The sequence below is a fragment of the Quercus suber genome, unplaced genomic scaffold (genome assembly GCF_002906115.3).
Source record: "Quercus suber isolate HL8 unplaced genomic scaffold, Cork oak 2.0 scaffold_35, whole genome shotgun sequence".
NCBI lineage: Eukaryota > Viridiplantae > Streptophyta > Magnoliopsida > Fagales > Fagaceae > Quercus > Quercus suber.
In genome coordinates, this window is record NW_027069500.1 from 1086238 (window position 1) to 1109857 (window position 23620).

Consider the following 23620-nt stretch of genomic DNA (forward strand, 5'->3'; position numbering starts at 1 on the left):
TTATTAACTAATTAGGAGTCCTTTTCACACGTATTTTCGATAATAATTTACTTGTACAAGAAATTAAAATATAAATTCCCCAATAGAGGCAAAATTGAAAGATTCAATTGCACATGAACTGAATGATGCTTCACTAAGAGGAAGTCATAGACGCAATTGGCCTACGATTCACCCACGTGTATGGTGGATAGCCACCCCTGTACCCTTACATTCACTATAAAAAGAAGGTCAGTTCTCTACTTCAAAACACGTCCAAGAGCGAGTGAATTCAATCCCCAGTAAAATATTTTCCAATCCTTCTTTACAGCAATCTAAAAAAATTAAAATGTCTTCCTGTGGAGGAAACTGTGGCTGTGGCTCCAGCTGTAAGTGCAGCAGTGGCTGCAACTGGTACATACTATACTTTCCTAACAAAAGCAATCATTGTGAAGTTTGTATTCCTTGAAAATGAACTTCATTATGACACAATATATATATGTTATTGATTTACTTATAACGTTTGATAGTGTTAAGAGTTGGACTCGTTTCATTTTCCCTTTCTCTTTCATTTCATTGTCAAATTCTTCCTTGTTTCTTGAGCTAAAAGTAAAATTTTGTCATGTTTTTGCAGCAACAGCATGTACCCTGGTCTCTCAGAGAAGACCAGCACTGAGACCATCATCACTGGGGTTGCACCTGCAAAGATGTACGCATATTTTATATTTACACTATGAATGATTCCAGAGATATTATAACTTTTATTACATTAACCTAACAAACTGATCTTTTGTCAACCTTTAAATATAAGATAGTTCCCGTAAAAAAAAAAATATATATATATATATATACAAGATAAAAAAAGTAATTAAAAAATTTATTTATTATATTATTCATGTAATATCAATCACAATTATTGACAGTTTGACACGTCTGTTTGAAAATATTTTTGTGATAAAATTGGTAGAATTTTAGTATTTTTTGTACGGTTGTACCAAATATATGTATGGCATCAATATGCATATATATAATGAAATAGGATTAAGGAGATATGGAAATGAATTAAATTTTTTCACTGTCATTGCAGCCAATCTGAGGGGTCTGAGATGAGCTTTGGGGCAGAGAACGGCGGCTGCAAGTGTGGATCAAACTGCACCTGCGACCCATGCAACTGCAAATGAGCAAAGCTGGACAAAGAAACATTTGTGGCTGTTAAATTATAGTACTAATAAAAAGGAACTAGAAGCCGGAATGTGTTGCTGGGTCTAGCTAACTATATATATTATTGTAAATAAAACAGCCACGGGTTTTGCATATCCTTTTCGTTTCCTTCAAATTGTGGATTGTTACAATATGGCCACTTTGGTTTGTCTTTAATTGCCTGTGCCACTGCTATACTTTTTATTTATTTATTTTTTATGGGTATTGGACTACGTACTATGAAACACACCCTTCCTTTAGGGACTAACCATAAAGGAGGACCTTTTAATCCACTCTGTTGTGCCCTAAACATCAAGAGCCGCGGATTGTTGTAGAGTCCAAGTTCGATTTGCAGGCTGTATCTTGTAGAAGAAACAAATTAAAAAAACGAAAAAACGAAACTGGAGTAAAATGCAAGATACTAACTTATGCCGCTGCATTTTGTGGTTAAGAGTGCGTTTGGGAAAAGATTAAAAATGAAAATTATTTCATTATTTAGCTAATTTTTTTTTTTATTATTTATATACTCCACTACACTTTTTAGTACAATTAATAAGTTCTACTGTATTATTTTAACTAACATTTACCTTTATTTACAATACTTTTAGTAATAATTTTTCAGATTCAACAAAATAAGTGGTATCCAAAAACACCTTAAGTCTCGTTTGACTTGAAGCCATTAAAGCATCCTATAAGCATATACTGTAGTTAATTCATATGATAAACATTCATCTTAAAATAGAAAAACTAAGCAAATTTCCGTCTGAATTTTTAGCAAAGTTGTAAAAAATTGAATTTCCTTTCAAATGCCCTTGGTTTCAACTCAATTGGAAGTCTAAGCCTAAAGTTATGATCAAAATATTTAGACGTGCGTAGAAAAATCCTAATTCTAAATCCGTGCCTTATTATTCTCTCCAATTGCCTTATTTGGTTTGATTGATTTAGACCAAAATGATTAAATCCGTGCCAAACAATCAGTTATAAATCTTGAAATCCATGAATCAAATCATTATTGAGATTGGTTTGGTATAAAATACCAGATATGTAATGACCCATAACCCATTATGAAACCATATAAACCGATAGATTGTATGAATTAATCTTTTTAATTAACCTGCAGATAAAAGAAAAAAATACCATGTGTATCTTTAAGAAAACTCAAAAAGACTAAGCTAAATTATTAAAGTCATTGAACTTTGAATTCATCAGTTGTGTTTGGAGATTTAAATAAGGGTAAATCACAATAAAGCCATATGCGATTTGGCCCGTATGCACCTTGTCTACCTGTGATTTAAAACTTAACACTTTGTTCACCTGTGCTTAACTTTGTTTAGTCTTCGTTACCCACCTCCATTAAAATCAAGGGTAAAAATGTATTTTCTCTTTTTATATCTTTCTCCTCCAAAAACAAAAAATAACATAAAAAGCACAAACAAAGAAGATCAAAGAGGGGATTTTGCAGAGAAACAAGTTGTGTGTCAAAACAATATCAAGTTGATAGGCCAACTCTCTTCCTTTTTATATCTCTCTCTTAAACTCTCATCATCTCTCTCTCACTCACTCCATCGTCTCTCTCTCTAGAACTCAAATTTACCCCTTTGTTCCACTACACTGAAAGTCAATTTGGGTTGTTGATCTGAGTAAATTAGTTGATCTCTCTCTCTCATCTCCTCTCTCCAATGGTGGTGTTGATGAGGCCGATTAGCCACCACAGCAAAAACCCAAATCTACCACTATCTTTGCTTCGTGGGTTTTCTTTTTTCTTTTGGGTTATGGGTTTGATAATTATCTAATTATGGTGGGGTTATGGGTTGTGACTTGTGGTGGTTGTGGATTGTGGGCGAGGTGGTGGTGGTGCTAAGTTGTGGGTTCTGATAATGGTTATGGAGTGGGTGGACAAGAGAGAAAGAGAGGATGAAGGTGATCGGACTGCAACACTTCATGGGTTTCAAAATTTTTTTTTTTTTTTTTTTTGGTTTTATTTGATTTTGGCTTGCTAGTGGTGGTTGACCTCTATGGCTACCATTAGCACCACTACGAGCCATTGCCACGACAACTAAGCCGCCGTACAAGCCACCATCAAACTTTAGGTTGAAGCACTTGACCACCACCACTGGTAAGATGAACAATGGAGCTATTTGTCTCTCTCTTTCTTTTTTATTTTATTTTCCCCTTTCCATTTTTGTAGTTCCCCCTTGTTTGATTTATTTTGCTTGTGATTGAAATTCTCTCTTTGGCTTGTTTCTATTTTTTGTTTAATCTATTATTGGGTTCTAACACTTTTTTTTATTACAGTTTTGGTTTGAAAAATGAGAGGGATTTTTAGTATGGATTCAAACGATTTAAATAGTTTTGGATGTGTGTAACTGAAAATTTTGAACTATATTTACAAATGTTGTGTTCTTGTGTTCTAGGTTTGATTTTTTTTTTTTTTTTTTTTTTTGAGCCATGTTCTAAGAGATGCATATTCTTGGGTTTGAAATAGTCTATTTTGATCTTTTTTGTTTGTGTTTTTTTTGTTTTTGTTTTTGGAGGGAGAGACATAAAAGGGATGAGAAAATACATTTTTATCCCTGATTTTAATGGAGATGGGTAACGGAAACTAAACAAAGTTAAATAAAGGTGGACAAAGTGTTAAATTTTAAACCATAGGTAGGCAAGGGGCAAACAGGCTAAACTACAAGTAGGTTTACTGTAATTTCCTCTTTAAATAATTTTGTTATGCTCTAGGGTTTAAAGATTAAACTTTTTTTTTTTTGAATTTCTATGAGATATGTTGTTTCAAGACTTTTGAACTATATAACTTCGTTATTGGATGAATTATGTGAATGATGTGTTTATTTATTTATTTTTCTCTAACTTTATGTCATATGATGTAATTTTTTATTGTTATAATTTATTAATTTACGTAGATGGAGTTATATTATTTTAATTGCTTTAATAATTATAATATATATTATTTAATTAATTAATAAACCTACAATTCAACCAATGAACCACGGGTTGAACCAATGAACTAGTGACCAATTTTTCAGTCAGGTTAATCTTTGATACAATTTTGATTACTATGATTTAGACATCTTGTTGGTCTTTGAGTTTGAGTTGGTTTAGCCTACTTGAATTAGAGTCAATCCTTATTTTTTAGATAAAACCTATTATAAAGCTTCCATTACTTGTAAAATATAGATAATTCATAATTAGTCACGAAATAACATAAAACTATTTCTCAAAAAAAAAAAAAAAAAAAAACTAAATCTAACTATAAGAGTACTTTAATCGATATATTTCATGCACATTAAAATCATATAATAAATTATTATAAAAATTACATTTTAAATCTTATAGTGTATAAGGGTAAAAAATTAACTCTATAATTTAAAATTAGCAAATAAAACCCTAAGGTTTGAGAAATAACCAATTAAACTTAAACTTATTTAATTAGAATGATTTTGTATTTGAGGTTTAATATAGACTAAGGTTTAAAATTGTTACCTTAATTTTTGTTCCCTTAAACTACTACTACTACTATTATTATTATTATTATTATTATATCTTAAGTGAGGGAAGGGGATTCAAATCCTAAGGTGCTATTTAGATGGTGAGTGAGTGATATCTCATCACTCATCACCCAAAACTCATTACTCAAAACTCATTACTATAACTTATTTTTTATCACTTGAAAATCCCCAACTTATACACTGCCTCTGTTTGGCCCTTAAACCCAGTTGTGTTTTTGTACGATGCGTCCCCCCTGGGGCCATCTAGGCAGCCGGCCCAAACTGCGCAAATGGGCCCATGCTTGCTAACTCTCTCATCAGAAGCTGGGCTGAAGGGCTACTAGGCTAGCCGTGCATGAATCAAGGGGGTAAGGTATGGTCCTGCGAGGCCCAAAGTTCCGATGCAACAAGACTATCCATAGCCTCGGTCTAGGCCCACACGAACGGCAGGCTCATGTGTTTTCACTTGATCCTTACTCAGGGAACTTTGCCGAGTAGTCAAACTGGCATAGTGTCTGAGCATAGTGTCATTTGCATGCTCGGAAGCATAGAAGCACCGCCGCTGGGCATGCTTTCTGGAGTGGGAATCAAGTTCCAAGGCCATTTTCACTATATCCCACTCCCACCTAACCTCCCACTTATGATTGACAACATTGGACCTCACATTACACTAACCATGGAGGTAATCATAACCTCTCCACTCATTTGAGGGTATAAATACGAAATTTGGAGGAGAAAAAGAGGATGGAAGGTTGAGAGAGGGGGCTTAAGGAGAGAAAGTGACTCAGGTTGTGAGAGAGAAAGAAAAGTGACCTCATTGGGTCTCAGTGTTGAGGACGACCCAGGGTAGAAAATCCTTACCCATTATAAAAATAAGTTGTGAGACCAAGGGAGGTTAGGCCCAATAGCCTCGCTTCAGGCGCGCACAATTGGCATCGTTTGTAAGAATCTCCTACCAAGCAGTGGTTCCACTGAGATCCATGCACGAGATGTCTGAGAGACATTCTGGAAGTGACGCTGAGAGTGGTTCGGCAAGATCTTCTCAGGGATCTTCCTGGCGAGATCGAAGGCAAAAAAGGCGCGAAGATAGAGAACGCGAGCGAGATGAAGAACAAACCAACCTCAGAGAAGGGTTATATCAAACACAAAGAACAATGTCCAATGCTTCAGGGCACAGGAAATTTGATGAACGGGATGAAGAGCTTGAACGGCTGCGTAGGCTGGTAAGAGATTTGGAGTTGGAAGCAGGAAACTGGCTCCCCGAAATGAATCAAAACAACCAAGAGATGCCGGGAAGGACGACATGGGACGAGGTCCAATCAGTCCAAATCCCATCATCACCAAGAACATTCGCTTTCGAGAGAGTCTCGTCGACGCCGAGAACGTTCACAGTCGAGGGAATCTCGTCGACGACGAGACCGCTCACATTCACGGGAATATGTTGATCAGGGTTCAGACTCCCCAAAAGATAGACGGCCCTATAACGTGGCCATGGACGCGATGAGCCGTGCACTTCGCCAAGTAGCTCGGTTGCTGTTCTCAGTAGGTATTGAGCGGGCACCAATGCGGGACAGATTTACACGCCCTCCTTTTAATTCATATGATGGGAAAACGGACCCGGTGGAGCACGTCAACCATTATATCCAAATGATGTCTCTGCATACCCGCAATAACGCCCTAATGTGCAAAGTTTTTCCCTCCAGCCTAGGCCCCACGGCTTTAAGATGGTTTAATGGGTTGCGGAAAGGCTCCGTACATAATTTCGCAGAACTGATACAGGAGTTCGGAATCCAATTTGTAACTTGCAGCTGGGTGTCACAACCAGTAGATGCACTGCTCTCCATGAAAATGAGGGTAGGGGAGACCCTGCGTAGTTATGCTAGTCGGTACTGGGAACTTTACAACGAGATCGGCGGAGGGAATGAGAAGATAGCTGCAAGCATTTTTAGAATGGGATTGCCCGAAGATTATGGGTTGAGGGAATCACTGACGAAGAAGCCTCCTGAGAATATGAGGCAGCTAATGAGGCGCATTGAGGAGTATAAACAACTGGAAGATGACTGGCTGCAAAGCAAGGGCAAGGCACCAATGGTAAATCGTCCTCGGCAAAGTGGATTTTCGCCGAGAAACTGGGGGAATTTGAGGATTCAGGAGCTAGAAGCACCAACATGGGAGGTCAATGTGGCATTCAAGGAGCCAATACACAAAATTGTAGACAAGATTAAGCACGAGCCATATTTCAGGTGGCCAAGCAGGATGGGTGGTGAGCCCTCTAGGTGGAATCAGAACTTGTACTGTATCTATCACAAAGATAAGGGTCATACCACAGAACAGTGTTGAGTGCTGAAAGACCATCTCGAGTAGCTGGCCAAAGCCGGGTATTTAAAGGAGTTTGTGGTAGGCACAAGGGACCAGGGAGCAGGACAAGGCACTCCGCAGAGGGGTAACACCCTGCCACCCCTACTCGGGATAATTGAGGTCATCCATGTACCCTCAAGGAGTATTTCCATGGCAAGGAAGAAAGGGGTGATGACCGTAGTCCCAGTGGAAGGAAATTCAGATGCACAGCCACCAGGAAAGAAAGTGAAACATACCCGGAACCTATCGCTTTCAGTGATAATGATTTGGAGGGAACGGTCCAGCTACATGACGATGCGTTGGTAGTTACTGCTCGGATAAATGGTTTCTTAGTAAAAAAGGTGATGATAGACCAAGGGAGCGGGGCCGATGTGATGTATTCGAAACTATTCAGGGGGCTCGGGTTGAGGAGTGGAGATCTTTCCAAATACAGTATGCCCTTGGTCGAGTTCGATGGCAAGGTCGTGATACCTGAGGGGCAAATCTCTCTACTCGTGAATATGGAATGTAAGGAGGTGTTGGTAACGTTTATAGTAGTAACCTCTTTCTCCCCGTATAATGCGATACTTGGAAGACCGTGGATCCACGCGATGGGGGTCATCCCGTTCACCTTGCATGTGAAAGTGAAGTTTCCTACCGAGCACAGTATTACTGTGGTAAGGGGAAGCCAGTAGATAGCGAGACAGTGTTTAGTCGCCCTAGCTAACTGGAAGAAAGGGACGGCCGAACAAAAGGATCATGCCGAACAGAAAAGTCCACCACCAAACGCCTCGTTATAGCAATTACAGAATCCCCAAGGGGGGAAGCGAAGTGGATGTGCCGAGGAGATGATGAAAGTAAGGATACTTCCAGATGTTGACAAGTACTTCCATGTGGGAAAAGGAATGGACGAGCAGGATAAAGTAGAGATATTGTTACTCTTGATTCAGAATGTGGATGTGTTTGCGTGGAGCCCATACGAGGTACCCAGGGTGGATCCTGAGTTTATAGTCCACCGATTTAGAGTCGACCCCTCATTCCCTCCTAAAAAACAGAGGCCGAGAAGATCAGCCCGGGAGCATGCCGAGGCAGTAAAAGCAGAAGTCCAAAAATTGAAGGATGCTGGGGCAATAAGGGAAATCTTCTTTCCAGAATGGTTGGCAAACACCATGGTAGTAAAGAAGAAGAACGGCAAGTGGAGGGTTTGTGTGGACTTCACAAACCTAAACCAGGCATACCCAAAGGACCCATTCCCCGTGCCAAAGGTCAATCAACTGGTAGATACAACATATGGACATCTGAGGATGAGCTTTTTGGACGCATTTCAAGGGTATTACCAAATTGCTCTGGCTCCCGAAGACCAAGAAAAGACAGCATTCATGACCTCGGAGGCCAATTACCATTACACGGTGATGCCTTTTGGATTGAAGAATGCCAGGGCAACGTACCAACGAATGATGATGAGGATGTTCCGAGACAAAATCGGACGTTCAGTCAAAGTATATATAGACGACATGGTGGTAAAAAGCAGGCAGGTGGCATGACACATGGAGGATCTTCAGGAAGTATTTGGGGTTCTTCGGCAGTATAAGTTGCGTCTTAATGCCGAGAAATGCACATTTGGTGTGGGAGCAAGAAAATTCTTGGGGTATCTGATTACTAGCCGGGGAATAGACGTCAACCCTAACCAAATTGAGGCTGTAAGAAGACTGAAGCCACCGAGCAATCTAAAAGAAGTACAAGTTCTGACCGGGATGCTAGCCGCCCTCAATCGATTCATCTCCAAATTCCCCAATCGTTGCCGAACATTCTATCAACTCCTAAAGAAGTGGACAGGATTTCGGTGGAACGAAGAATGTAACAGAGCTTTTTAAGATTTGAAGGACTATCTGGTGTAGGCACCCATGCTAATAGCGCCAGAACCTAGTGAGGATTTATTTATGTACCTGGTAGTGTCCGAACATGCCGTGAGCGCAGTGCTATTGAGGAACCAAGGGATCCAGCAACCTGTGTACTACATTAGCAAGACTCTAGTTGACTCCGAGACTAGATACTTACCACTGGAGAAGTTAGTGTTAGCCCTAATACATGCTACGAGAAAGTTGTCATACTGCTTTCAGGCTCATACGGTTTACGTCTTGACTGAGTATCCCTTGCAGTCACTATTGAAGAGATTAGATTTCACAGGCCGAATAGTAAAATGGGGTACTCGGCTCGGGTCTTTTCACATACGATACAAGCCTTGAAGTTTGGTGAAGGGCCAAGTCCTTGTGGACTTTGTTGCCGAGTTTTCGCCGAAGATTAACGTAGAAACAGTTTTCCACGTGGAGGCTCGCTCGTGGAAGGTATTTGTGGACGGAGCATCGAGCTCCACGGGGGCTGCGCTGGGATTTTTATTATCACTGTAGAGGGAATCCGATTGGAGCATTCGTATAGATTGGGTTTCAAAGCCTCCAACAATGACGTAGAATATAAGGCTTTGCTAGTCGGACTAAAGACAGTTTCAAGCTTGGGGGCTCGGGATGCTGAAATCTATTCGGATTGGCGTCTGGTTGTCAATCAAGTGCAGAGCAGTTTTGAAGCCCGAGAGCCTCGGATGAAAGCATACTTGGAGCAAGTGAAGCAAGCTATAGGCAGCTTTAGAGCGGTGAAAGTAATCCAAGTTGCTTGGTTGCAAAATAGACACGCCGACTCCCTTGCCATGCTAGTATCAACAGTGACCGAGGAGGTACCCAAGATGATTAAGGAGGAACTCGTTCCAGAGCCGAGCATCAGGGTAGAAAGTGATCTGATAGCTCCAGGGATCAGTGTCGTAGTACTTACAACACTTGGGCCGTGCTGGATGGACCCCATTATTGACTTCCTGGCCGAAGACCAAGTCCTTTTAGATGAAAAGAAAGCAAGCAAGATCTGCAGAATCGCTCCTCGGTACTGGTTATCGGAAGATCGAAAGTTGTATCAGAGATCCTTTGGGGGGTCGTACCTTTTGTGCTTACACCCACTAAAAGTGAATGAACTATTGGCCGAGCTTCATGACGGGGTGTGCGGCAATCATGTTGGGGGATGATCGTTGGCGCCTCGAGTAATGACTCAAGGATTTTGGTGGCCTCAAATGCAAAAAGATGCTGCCGAGTATGTGCGCAAGTGTGAGCAGTGTCAGAAACATGCCCCCTTGATCCACCAACTGGCAAGCCATCTGAACCCAATTAGCAGTCCCTGGCCTTTTGCACAGTGGGGGCTGGATATCATCGACTTGTTTCCCCGGGCAATAGGTAATCAAAGATTCGTTTTGGTAGCCATCGACTACTTCACCAAATAGGCAGAGGCAGAAGCGTTGGCCAATATCAGGGACATGGATGTGAAAAAGTTTGTTTGGAAGAATATAATCACGAGATTTGGGGTGCCGAATTCTCTTATATTAGACAATAGGCTGCAGTTCGATAGCTGGAACTTCCGTGAATTCTGCGGAGACCTCGGCATCAAAAACAGATATTCTACTCCCGCATATCCCCAAAGTAATGGCCAGGCCGAAACTATAAATAAGGTAATTGTGAATGGACTGAAGAGAAGGATAGAAGGCATGAAAGGAAAATGGGTTGAGGAACTTCCCCACGTATTGTGGGCATACTAGACAACCCCCAGAAGATCCACGTGGGAAACCCATTTTCTCTCACTTACGGAGTTGAAGCCTTGATACCAACCGAGGTGAGTCTGTGCAGTGCACGAGCGATGGGGTTCAATCCCACCCAGAATGACGAGATGATGGTCGGACGCTTGGATATGTTGGAAGAATGCCGTGAAGTGGCAATTATAAGGCTAGCAGAATATCAGCAAAAACTTACCCTGAGGCACAGCAGAGACGGAAGAGTAAGAGAATTTGGTGTGGGAGATTTGGTCCTGAGAATGGTCGTGGGAAATATGCGAGATACGAATGCCGAAAAATTGGCGTAGACATGGGAGGGGCCCTATAGAGTCACTGCTGTGGCCAGCACGGGGGCTTATTACTTGGAAGAGCTAGACGAGAGATTATTGCCCTGACCATGGAATGTCCATAATCTGAAGAAGTACTATCATTGATCGGTAATACGTCGAGCATAGAGTTAAGTGTAGTATCTTGTATATGTTTTGTTAATAAAAGCAATGAGGGTTGCTCTTGCAGAATTGTATTGTTAGAAACCTGACCCTCAGTTCGATCCTTATCACCAAATAAGTGGAAACCTTAAAAATCTTATTCTAAGGACAGAAACCTGACCCTTGGTTCGATCCTTATCACTGGGTAGGTAGAAACCTTAAAAATCATATTCTAGGGACAGAAACCTGACCCTCGGTTCGATCTTTATCACCGAGCAGGTGGAACCTAAAAAAATCTTTTTCTAAGGATGGAAACCTGACCCGCGGTTCGATCCTTATCACCGAGCGAAAGGAGACCTTAGCCTGAAAACAACCTGAAGACTGAAACCTTCCCTCGATTCAATCTTCATTAACAGGCAGGTGACGACCTTATTCTAAATTCCCCAAGGACAAGCAAAAACAATCACATCAATGAAATAGCAAGTTATGAAATGCTCGGTTCCCATGGCTGAGTGATAAAACATTTCAAAACAAATAAAGGACGAATAAACTTAGTGTCAGTCATAAACCAGAATTAAATTGTTTGGTCACCATGACTCGATGACAAAGTAAGTAAAAGGAAACAAAAAAATAAAAGATGTTCGGTCACCACAACCCGGTGACTAGGCAAACAAAAGATTAGTATAAAAGTAAATAAATTTCACAAGTATTAAGCGGCTGGGTCGGTTTGAAAAAGCTCGACTATGTCTTCCGAGATTTGCCTCGCAGCATCCTCTGTAGTTGGCCTTTGGTTTTCAGCACGGCCTGGGGCATTGAGATTGCTCGTGGCCTCCATATTGAGGTTCTCAACATGAGTATCAATGGCTTCTATCAAGGCCCTCATACTGGAAGTATCCTCATCATCGACAGCATCAGCCTGACTTTGGACCAGGGGAGTAATAGCGGGGCGAGGGATCTTTTCTGGATTCCACAACTGCGAATCCCTGGGAATCCCCGCTGCTTTGAGGACAGCTAGCCAGACTTCCTCAAACCCTTGAGCCCGAGCTTGAATTATGACGGATTCCACGGAGTTCTTCGCATCTGCGAACCCCTCGTTGTACCATTTTGTCTTGCAAGCGTCCAGGGCGACCTTAAGTTCAGCAATTTCTTTAACACGAACCGAGTTCAGGCTTTCGGTCGTAGCCAATTTCAGCTCGGCTTCCCCCAACCTTCCCTCAATCTTGGCCAGCCTTTGCTCAGCTAGTTGTCGTGCACTCTCCGCGGATTGTACCTTCTACACAGCCACCTCGGCCTCCTTAACTTTATCCCGGGCCGTGTCAATAGTGACTTCCTTCAGAGCCTTCTCCCTCTCGGCGTCTTCAGCAAGCTCGCATGCCCTCTCGCCGAGTATATGGGTAAGTTGCGCAGCCTGACATAACCGAGTCCGAATTGAAAAATGAGCAAGGAATAAAGAGAGGGGGGAACATATCAAAAACAAGATAAATGAGAAACGAAGTAAGAGAGCTTACCACGATGGAATGCCACTGCAACCGACAAACAATGGAGACCTTAGAGCCTTTGGACCAAAAGTGAACGCCCTCGGGTAGAAGCAACCCACTCACTAAGCTCTCCGCCACCCTTCCCTCCTCGCCTTGTGCCCACATCTTCATGCTCGCAGTGGCCGAAAAAGGTGAACCACCAAGCATAAAAGTTGGTTGCCAGTTGGGCACTGCCCGCGAAGAGGACGCGACCTCGATGCCGCCGGGAGCTACGGGTTGTGTGCCACTTGCCGGCTCTTGAATGACAATCCCTCTGGTGGAGCGGGGAAGTGTCTTAGCTGGCGCTTCGCTTGTGGTTCTGGCTGAGTGATCATCCACACGCTGTTTCTTCTTTTGCCGGCCAGAATGAGGAGGAGCAGGAGGAGTACGGTCTGCTTGATGAGCTTGCTGCTGCTGCTGAGCTGAAGGCCTTGGGCTGGATAGGAACCGGTCGACAATTAACTTTTTCCTGGTCACCATTTCTTCTTCTTCTTCCTCAACTAATACTTGCTTGGCCTCTTTCTCTTGGGCCTGTTCTGCTTGGGCTCCGACGGGGGTGTGTGCCAACTCCCGCAAATCCCGAGAAACACGTTCTGCTGATTCGTCTCTAATCAGGACACGATCTTCCGCGGTTAAATAATTGGGACATTGATCTCGGGCCTCCCCGATAATAAGATTAAAAGGGAGAAAGTTGGCATGACAGACATCGATGTAAGACAATAGCGGGCTATCAATGTGAGGGCTTGGCTGAAGGTCTACCAAGTCTTGTACACGAGAGTGCAACCGAGTATTAGGTAGGAAGCCCTGAGCTGCCCATCAGTGTGTACAAAAACTTCGGATCTAAGTATGAAGTTTAGATCCCTGACGTGCACAACCCTGATGTCCAGGGCGAACAATTTACCTTCTGCAAACAAAGCTACAGTAAGTTAATATTTGGACAGTTTCAAAAAAAAAAAAATTCATCATAAATTAGAGAGCAGTACGAACCCACTTCGCGCTGTGAGAGAGGACAAGGGATTTCACCAACAAACCAATTGCCGCGCACCCAGACAAACTCTCTGGCAGAATTCTTATTGGAGTCAGGCAGGCACGAAATGAGTCGTACCCTCTTATCCCTAGTCTTTAAATAGTAATTAGTACTCTTATTTCCATAGAGGCTATATATGTTGTTTATGTCGTGGTAGTCTAGTTGTAAACCAAACACCCGGTTTAACCTACTAATGCAACTAACCACCCGGTAAAAATTGGGGGGAAGTTGCTCGGGCATAGCCCATAGTATCTGAGGGTGCTAAGCAAAATCGGATCGACGGGAAACCTAGCCCCCCACCCCTTCCAGGATCGACATTAAGGGGAAGAAAGCAGTGTTGCCCCCTCTGTGGAGAGCAAATTCACTCTCATGGCAATACTCCATTTCCACATCATTGGGGATCCGGAATTTCTACCTAAAGATGGCCAAAGATGCCTCAGTGTTCAAAAGGTAAGCGTAGCCCATTTTAAAAACTCTAAATGTGAGGGAGGAAATTTGAAGAAAGAGACTGAAGTAATGTAAGAAACTAGAGAACTTACTTTAGACTAAAGGGAAAGGAGAAGCTCTGGGTTGATTAAACAGTGCACAGATGGATGCATGACGGGAGAGAAATTTTAGAAGGAGTAGAATGAAAAAGTGGGAAAATGATTCAAAATGGGGATTTATAGGAGCCAAAAGGAATAATAAATACCACCCATTAAATGAGACGCGAGAAACACTACGAGTCCTATCACAGCCGTCTAACGCATGCAGCCTCGGTTCGCGAACCATCAGATAATGATGACGGTAGAACCAACCGTCAGGCACAACGCGCCTTTTTAGGGGCGCATTAATTGGTCTCTCAAGTTGCCACGCATGTATATCGGTTTTGTTGGCTAAAAACTGGGCCCGAGGTTCCTTGATTCGTCCTCGGTCGTCGTGCACGAATCAAGGAGGGCTAATGTACGATGCATCCCCCTTGGGGCCATCTAGGCAGCCGGCCCAAACTGTGCAAATGGGCCCATGCTTGCTAACTCTCTCATCAAAAGCTGGGCTCAAGGGCCGCTAGGCTAGCCGTGCACAAATCAAGGGGGTAAGGTACGGTCCTGCGAGGCCCAAAGTACATTCAAGCCCAAAGTTCGATGCAACAAGACTATCCATAGCCTCAGTCTAGGCCCACACAAACGGCAGGCTCATGTGTTTTTACTTGATCCTTACTCAGGGATCTTTGCCGAGCAGTCAAACTGGCATAGTGTCCGAGCATAGTGTCATTTACATGCTCGGAAGCACAGAAGCACCGCCGTCGGGCATGCTTTTTGGAGTGGGAATCAAGTTCCAAGGCCATTTTCACTATATCCCACTCCCACCTAACCTCCCACTTATGATTGACAACATTGGACCTCACATTACACTAACCATGGAGGTAATCATAACCTCTCCACTCATTTAAGGGTATAAATACAAAATTTGGAGGAGAAAAAGAGGATGGAAGGTTGAGAGAGGGGGTTAAGGAGAGAAAGTGACTTAGGCTGTAAGAGAGAGAGAAAAGTGACCTCATTGGGTCTCAGTGTTGAGAACAACCCAGGGTAGGAAATCCTTACCCATTATAAAAATAAGTTGTGAGCCCAAGGGAGGTTAGGCCCAATAGCCTCGCTTTAGGTGTGCACAGTTTTCATTCTAAAAACTCAAAATTGTCAACTTTTTGTGGGACCCACAGACTGACTAGGTGCAATGAGCACAAAATGGCTATCCAGGTCATTAATGGAACCCCTTCTTCTCTCTCATATCTTATTGCATTTTTAGCTTAAACATGAAGCACAATACCCACATAAAAATTGCAGAGCAACAACTTAAACATACAAACATAAACCCATAGATACCCAACTCGAAACCACGTCTATGTCGTTGGTAGTTATTGGAGTTGGCAAGGAAAAGACAAGACACAGACAATGGGCCCACCATATGAATATATTTACAAAAATGCCACCATTACTCTGTTTCTATAACTCAAAAACACTTTCCTTTTTTTTTTTTTTCATTTTCACTTACCCATAACTCATTTTGGTGAGTTTTGAGTTATGGAAACAAAAATTGAAAACAAATCAAAACAAGTGTAGCATGTGTGGGACTCACAAATATGAGTAATTAGTGATGAGTGATGGAAAACACAAAATCCAAACACCCCCTAAGCCTTCGTAAGAGACAAAAAAAAAGGGGCTGTTTTTGGGGGGGGGGGGGGGGGATCATTGGCTTATTATTTTCATTTCATTATTAAATATGCATCACGCACACCTCTAATTGGATTTTAAATATGCAATGTCCTGGACAAGTGTCTCTGTATTTTTTTTTTTTTTTAAAAAAAATTAAAGGAAGGACATGGGCTCTTCGCACAGCATTATCAATTTGCCCTTTACATCCAATATTTTTTTAGTCTCCAATTGCCCAACAGTCACACTATTCGGCACTATTGGACCGGAGTTCACTAAAGGATTGTGGGTATTTCTTGGGCTTGAAAAGGATTGATGGTCTCCCTCCTTTCTAAAGAAGCTAATTGTTAGTATAAGAGCATTCACATCAACTCATTTAAAGTCTTCTAAAATACATATACAGTGCAAAATTTACACATTTTGAGTAAAAAAACACCCACATCAGTGGGTGTAAAAATATGTAAAGCTGGCCATATTTTTCTATGTGCTACAATACCCGTGTAAATATACACGGGTACTGTAGCACATGTAAACATTAAAATAATAATATCACAGTCCACACGGTACAGTATAAAAAACTTATTTTTCTTTTACGCTCTTTTTTTTTTCTCTCTCCTCTCACTGAGCACACCACGCAGGTCTCAGCTTCTCTCCCTGTTTCATTCCTTTCTTCCTCTCATCTTATTTCTTTGTCTACCTCTACTCAACTTTTGCTCATTTTCTATTGACAGACTCATCTTCTCTATTTGATCGGTTTTGGGGTTTTGCAGGGTGGATCAATTGACAGACTCATCTTCTCCATTGACAGACTTTGGGGCTAATTTCTCTAAAAAGGTATGGGTTTTTCTCATTGAGATTTTAGGGTTTTTTTGCTTTTTGGTTTCAAGCAAGATTCTTGGGAGTTTCTCTAAACTTTTTTTTTAGGGTTTCTTGTTTCAAATTTTTTCTAGTTTGGGGTTTTTTTTTGGATTCTTCAGAGCACACCTGAATGTTTATTTTTGGAATTTATTAGTATTTCAGATTTTGTGTGTATTTATATTTGATTATTTTAGAGTTCAGGTAAGGATTAAATTTTGTCTTTTGATAGGGATTAGTATTCCTGTGTGTAGGGAGTGTTTAAAGAATTTGAATTGATTGAACATTGCTATATATATTAGTTTCTCCCCTGTTTTGGGACTGATTAGTTTCTCGCGTAGTTTATACGATGACTGATTGTACAGAGTAGTATATACTTTGTGTCTTATGAACTTAACTATTGTTTGGTACTTCTTTTGTTTTATGTACACATTTATTTGCTGTTTGGGTGTTCGAGTTCCATAATTAGTGACTTCCAATGGGTATTGGATTGTTTTTGTAACCTACTCTGAGTAAGAATATCATGGAGAGAATTGCGGACATATCCCTTTGTTTTTGCAACCTACTCCATTTGCAACCTGCCGTGAGCCCTTCTTTTTTTTTTTTTTTTATAAGTAACTAGCAGCCTATATCCCTTTATTGAATTGTTTCATGTAATTTTGTAATGGGTCAATTGCCTAACTGATTTATGAGTCCTTTAGTTGGGACCCAAATAATTAGTTCTTAAAGTTCATATTGTGGTCCTTGACTTGACATAGATGATTTTTTGTAGTATTTACTTGTGCAAGGGAACAGTTGCAATGTTGTAAATTTTGTATTGTGCACGGACAATAGCACTTGATTATTGAATTTAATTTGTGATTATGTTCTTGTCATTCTATTTTGGGTGAAGCAATGTCTCTGTTGTGCAGTGGCTGTACTTGCTGATTTTTCTGCATAATTACTGATTTTTTTGCATAATTACAAGTGGCTGTACTTGCTGATTTTTTTGCATAATTATTTGTTTATGCAGAAACTGTTTTGTTTTTCTGCATAATGTTATGGTGTCACTTGTTGCAGCTGCATACCTGCATTTGCTGCTGCTGCTGCTGCTTGTTTAGCTCTAGGCATAATGATATTTTTTTGCAGAAACTGTTTTATTTTTCTGCATAATGATTTGTTTTATTTTTCTGCAGAAACTGTTTTATTTTTCTGCATAATGATCTGTTTTATTTTTCTGCAGAAACTGTTTTATTTTTTGCATAATGATATTTTTCTGCATAATGATATTTTTCTGCATAATGATATTTTTCTGCAGAAACTGTTTTATTTTTTTGCATAATGATATTTTTCTGCATAATGATGGTTATACACTTATACTGACCTATAAGGTTGACCCTCTGATTCTACTTCTGGCAGTTCATTCTCTGCAGCTTTGGTCATATTATTAACCCATTGTTCAGCCTGCATAATAGTAGATTGTATTTGTCATGCGTAAAAAAGTCATCTTGTACATAGGTTGGAGAATTGACAATAATAGCAAAGTGGAGAATGTATTGTACTTAGGACCTGTCCTGTGTACATAATTACCGGCCCTATTGTATCCATACTTTTGTGTTTATTCTATGGACATGAAAGATAACCCAAATACTCCATCTGACCATTGGCTCTCTAGATAAGAAAAATATGCAGTATATTAGCCCACATAAACCTAATGACTTTATTGACACCCAATGCATGCTGAACTCTAAATATAAGATATAACGATACTAATTACTTTGATTGTACTTTGTGTTAGTGTCTCTCATGCATTTTATAGCCTCTGGTTACCCATTGGGAGAAAGCAGAAGTTATAAATAAATAAATAAAATGAAGACCTGATAAGAAACCACCTGATCAAGCAGAAAGCATAGAAGAGTTCTACAAGCCCAACATTTTAGGACTTCAAAAATGTAGTAATTACTACTCTGGCACAAAATTCCCACCAAATCAGTTTGAAGTAACCTCCTCCAACTCATTATATGACAAATAAATAGACTCCAAGAATAGCACAATTGGCTGGAGACCTCACCTCATGAACGACGTTCGTCGAAGCCACTATTTTAATAATCCACCCACCGGTGGGTCACTCTTTGGCGGTACGGTGGGCGGTGAGACCAATCCGGCGACGTTCATCGGAGCCACTATTTTGGTGGTTCGGCCATCGAACCTCCACCACAAGCAACTCCATTGGCCGAGCCACCGGTGTTGGTAGTTTACTTAAAATATAAGTTTAAATTAAAAAAATTATGATCATTAGAGAAATAATAAAAAAAATGGAGTATAATGAATATTTTATTGAAATATCCTGTAAAGTAAATGAACTGATGTGGGTATTTTGTAAAAGTGAATGTGTAAAATAGAAAAAGTAGGTTTTTAGTGTAAAAATGGATGTGTAAAATACAAATACTGATGTGAATGCTCTAAGCATTGTTGTGTACAATGCATACAAATTATTTCTGAATTGAAAACTTGAATTCAGTATAAAAAGTTTGAAACTGAAATTGCTACTTAATCAGTATAAAAAGTTTGAAACTGAAATTGCTACTTAAAGATACGATTTCAATTCAAAAATTAAATTGTATATACTTTGTGTGTAGCAGGGCAGTGTGTAAAATACACTGTTCGTCTAAATATACATAGAATAGACAGTTGACTCTGTTTCTGGGATCACATCTCACATGTTCCAAGCCTAAAGAATTCATAAATTAATTGCTTTCCTTTTAATTTAAAATTATATACACAATTTTCTTACAACATTTTTATAAATTGTTAATATGACAAATTCTTATTGCTTCTTATTTAGGCCCACTATTGACCTAATTTTTTTACATACCAATAACTACTAACTGCATCAATAGTTTGTAAAAAAAATTGTTAAAAAGTTTATAACTCTATCATTTCCCTTTTTTTTATAATAGGTTAAATAGTATTTTAACCAATGACATCCATTCAATGATGATTATTTTTTATTATCATCAAACTAAACATTAATTGGTTTTGGTATAAGTGGGGATTGAAATCCAAATTTCTTAACCTATAACAAAAGACTTTTTGGTTGAGCTAACTATAACCCATTAGCAAATTAATTGCTAATTGCCTAATTTGATTCCCACAAAAAATTTTTTTTTCTAGTTTTATATTACATTGGTTGATTTTTATCAAAGGGATAGTTGCCACTTTATAGTAAGAGAAATATATAGAGTAATAATAAAATGAAGATAGAGGATGAGCAAAGACCGGTGACCATCTTTTTATGAAAAATCTTATGTTTTACAAAGCTTATAGAGTGATTTATTTTTTTATTTTTTTATCATGAGATGATACTTTGATCTTCTTATTTTTATTTTTTTAAAATTTTTTAATGCAAAAGGATCCACCAATATTATCGCATACTTATCTCATCCTTCCAATTAGTTAATAGAATTTAGATATTCTTCATCATCTAGTGGAGGCAAAAAGATAAAATTTTGACTGTTATGTAGGGCTTCTATGTCCTTTCAACAAAGATAAATCATATGACATATGAAGAATTTTTATTGTATTTCGTTTGTATACATGAAAGCGAAATTTGGGTGATTTAATATTTCTCTTATCATTTTCAGTGGCTTAAACTCAAAACTCCTACAAACTTGAGAACTACCAATTGAAATGTCTAAATCTATGAGGCTTGGGATTTGTTTAAAGACAACCTTCGCCCCACAACTGAGTATGGTATTTATATGAAGAACCTAGAGGTAAGTGAAGTTCAAAGGAAGAGAGAGGATGAGCAAAGTTATGCATGTCATGAGGGCCGTGCAGAATGTGACAAACTCATGCTTTCCTCCCCCTCCTTCCAAACCTTACCACCTATGAGTTTGAATTGTAATTGGTTGAGTCTTGTTGCAAGCTTGGGTTACTGATTGAGTCCTCTAAACTATGGATTTTGCTAATAAACTTAAGTAACTTGTGCAGCGGCAAACTTGGTGGCTATTAGATCCATTTTACGGTAGCCATTCTTGCCTTGTTTCGAACATTGGTGCCTAATTTTTATTATTGTGTAGGAATTCGCCTTTAACTTTCTCATGGGCCGCTTTGATTTGGGCTTGCCAATCTTGATATATCCTGATAATAAAAAAATGGGATCGGAGTAGGAATTAACCATTCTATCTTCGAATAATTTTTATTCTTCTATTGTTGCTATATATAAGGTGAATTTAGTTTCCTTACTAAATAAGAGAATAATACTTTAATCATGGTAAGGAAATGCCACAATTTTAACGAGACATGACCACAAAATGCAGTGGTATAAGTTTTTTAGTTTTATTTTTGAGAAATGCAGCGGCATAAGTTTACAATAGTAGCTCTTGAATTTTTTATTTTATTTTTTTTCCTTCAATAGTATAAAGCCTATGAATTGAACCTGGACTCAACAAGTTGAGAGAGCCATGAGCTAAAAGCCCGTGGCTCATGATGTTTACAACACAGGTAATATTTGTAACACACAACTTTACACGCACCTCATTTTTTAATTAAAATTGTGGCTTGAAGTCATGATTTTTAAGTTTAAAATTCTAATTTGAAGTCACGATTTCTATTCAAAAATAAGTTGTGTGTAAAATTATATGCAATATTTGTGTGTAATAAACACAACCTTTAGGGCACAATAGACTGGATTAAGGTCTTTTTTTCATAGCTCATTAAAAATAAAGTCCTTTATCGTCAGTTCCTAAAGGAAGGGTATGTTTCATGTTTAGTCCCTAAAAAAAGGTCCTTCATGGTTAGTCCCTTAAAAAAGTCCTTCATGGTTAGTCCTTACTGCAATATTATGCTAAAGAGAAAATTCTACACTAGAGCTTCAAACTATAGTTTAAATTAGTAGTAAATTTTTGCTCCACACAAATCAACCTTTCCTTTTGAGAATCAAGCTTATATTTAACTCCAATACCATAAAAAAGTAGTAGTGGCACAGAAAATTTAAGGCAAATTAACCAAAACGACCATTGTAACATATTCCACACTTGACGGAAGCGGATATGCAAAACCCGTGGCTGTTTTACTTACAATAATATAGCTAAACCTAAACCCAACAATACATTCCGGCTTCTTGTTCCTTTTTATTAATATTATAATTTAACAGCCACAAATGCTTCTTTTGAGCCTTTGTCCATTTTTGCTCATTTGCAGCTGTGTGGGTCGCAGGTGCAGCTTGATTCACACTTGCAGCTAGCCGTTCTCTCTGCCCCAAAACTTATCTCAGACCCCTCTAAATGGCTGCAATGACAGTGAAAAAACTTAATTAATTGTCCAAACCAATCTGAAAAATCATTTTCTACTGAGACTTAGCCACAAGGTTTATCGATATTTCCTTAGCATTTTCCCTTGAAAGATTGGAGCTAGTAATGACCTCACGTGTCCACTTCTTCATTTTCTTTTGTACTCTTGATTTTTACTAGAATTTGAAGAGAAAGAAACTGAGACAGACCTAAGTTACGATAAAAATGACCCGTTATTTGTCTAATAGTAGTTAATTAACTAATCAAGAAATCCAGCCAAATGGTGAATAATGAATCCTCAAAATCCAAGTCACAAGCACCTTAGAATGATAGAATCTCTTAGATATATTTTAAGATATTGGCTGAATAAATTATTGATCGTTTATAAAACTTGAAAGGTCTGCCTAGTAACCTAGACCTCTTTATCTTCAATATACATAGTATAATTAGGTGCTATATTTCATTGTGACATTTTATTAACTAACTAAGGAGTCCTTTTCATACGTATTTTCGATAATAATTTACCTGTACAAGAAATTAAAATATAATTTCCCCATAGAGGCGAATTGAAAAGATTCAATTGCACACCTGAATCTGAATAATGCTTCACTAATTAGAGGAAGTCATAGACGCAATTGGCCTACGATTCTCCCACGTGTACGGTGGATAGCCACCCTCTATGCCCTTACCCGCACTATAAAAGGAAGCTGAGGTCTTACTTCAAAACTCGTCCAAGAGTGAGTGAATTCAATCCCCGGTAAAATATTTTCCAATCCTTCTTTACAGTAGTCTGAAGAAAATGTCTTCCACTGGAGGAAACTGTGGTTGTGGCTCCAGCTGTAACTGCGGCAGTGGCTGCAACTGTCATATACTCTACTTTCCTAACCTTTGCAATCAATGTAAAATTTGTTTTCCTTGGAAATGAACTTCTCATTATGGCACAATATATATGTTATTGATTTACTATTTGTTCTAACGTTTGATAGTGTTAGGGTTAGGCTAGCTTCATTTTTCCTCTCTTTCTTTTCATTGTCAAATTCTTAGTTCTTGTTTCTTGGACTAAATTTTTTTTGGTCATGTTCTTGCAGCAACAGCATGTACCCTGGTCTCTCAGAGAAGACCAGCACTGAGACCATCATCACTGGGGTTGCACCTGCAAAGATGGACGCGTATTTTATATTTACATGATGAGTGATACTAGACATATTATAACTTTTATTACATTAACGTTGTCAACTGATTTGCTGTCATTGACATGTTTTTGTTTTGTGATAAAATTGATAATAATTTTAGTATTCTCTGTACCAAATATGTGTATCGCATGGTGTATGTATATAATGAAATGGGATTAATGGCATATGGAAATGAATTAAATTTTTCACTGTCATTGCAGCCAATCTGAGGGGTCTGAGATGAGCTTTGGAGAAGAGAATGGCGGCTGCAAGTGTGGATCAAATTGTACCTGCGACCCATGCAGCTGCAAATCAGCAAAGATGGACAAAGGCTCAAAAGAAGCATCTGTGGCTGTTAAATTATAGTACTAATAAAAATGAGGAAGAAGCCGGAATGTATTGTTGGATTTAGCTGTATATATTATTGTAAATAAAACAGCCACCGCTTTTGCATATCCGTTTCGTTTCCTTCAAATTGTGGACTGTTACAATGGCCACTGTGGTTTGTC

At 39.3% G+C, this 23620-nt stretch overlaps 3 protein-coding genes across 3 annotated transcripts; all 3 read left to right on the forward strand.

Moving 5' to 3' along the window:
- Nucleotides 1-220: 220 nt before the first annotated feature.
- Nucleotides 221-1312, forward strand: LOC112005426 (metallothionein-like protein 2). Its single transcript, XM_024037672.2, has 3 exons — nt 221-390; nt 611-685; nt 1064-1312. Exons 1-3 carry the CDS (start codon nt 326-328, stop codon nt 1155-1157), a joined length of 234 nt encoding a protein of 77 aa, XP_023893440.1. The 5' UTR covers nt 221-325; the 3' UTR covers nt 1158-1312.
- Nucleotides 1313-6164: 4852 nt separating this feature from the next.
- LOC112005417 (uncharacterized) lies at nt 6165-7013 on the forward strand. Its single transcript, XM_024037667.1, has one exon. It carries the CDS (start codon nt 6165-6167, stop codon nt 7011-7013), a length of 849 nt encoding a protein of 282 aa, XP_023893435.1.
- A 7033-nt stretch (nt 7014-14046) lies between these two features.
- On the forward strand, nt 14047-23492 carry LOC112005416 (metallothionein-like protein 1). The gene is made up of 3 exons (XM_065770752.1): nt 14047-14075; nt 23028-23115; nt 23316-23492. Exons 1-3 carry the CDS (start codon nt 14047-14049, stop codon nt 23475-23477), a joined length of 279 nt encoding a protein of 92 aa, XP_065626824.1. The 3' UTR covers nt 23478-23492.
- The last annotated feature ends 128 nt before the right edge of the window (nt 23493-23620 follow it).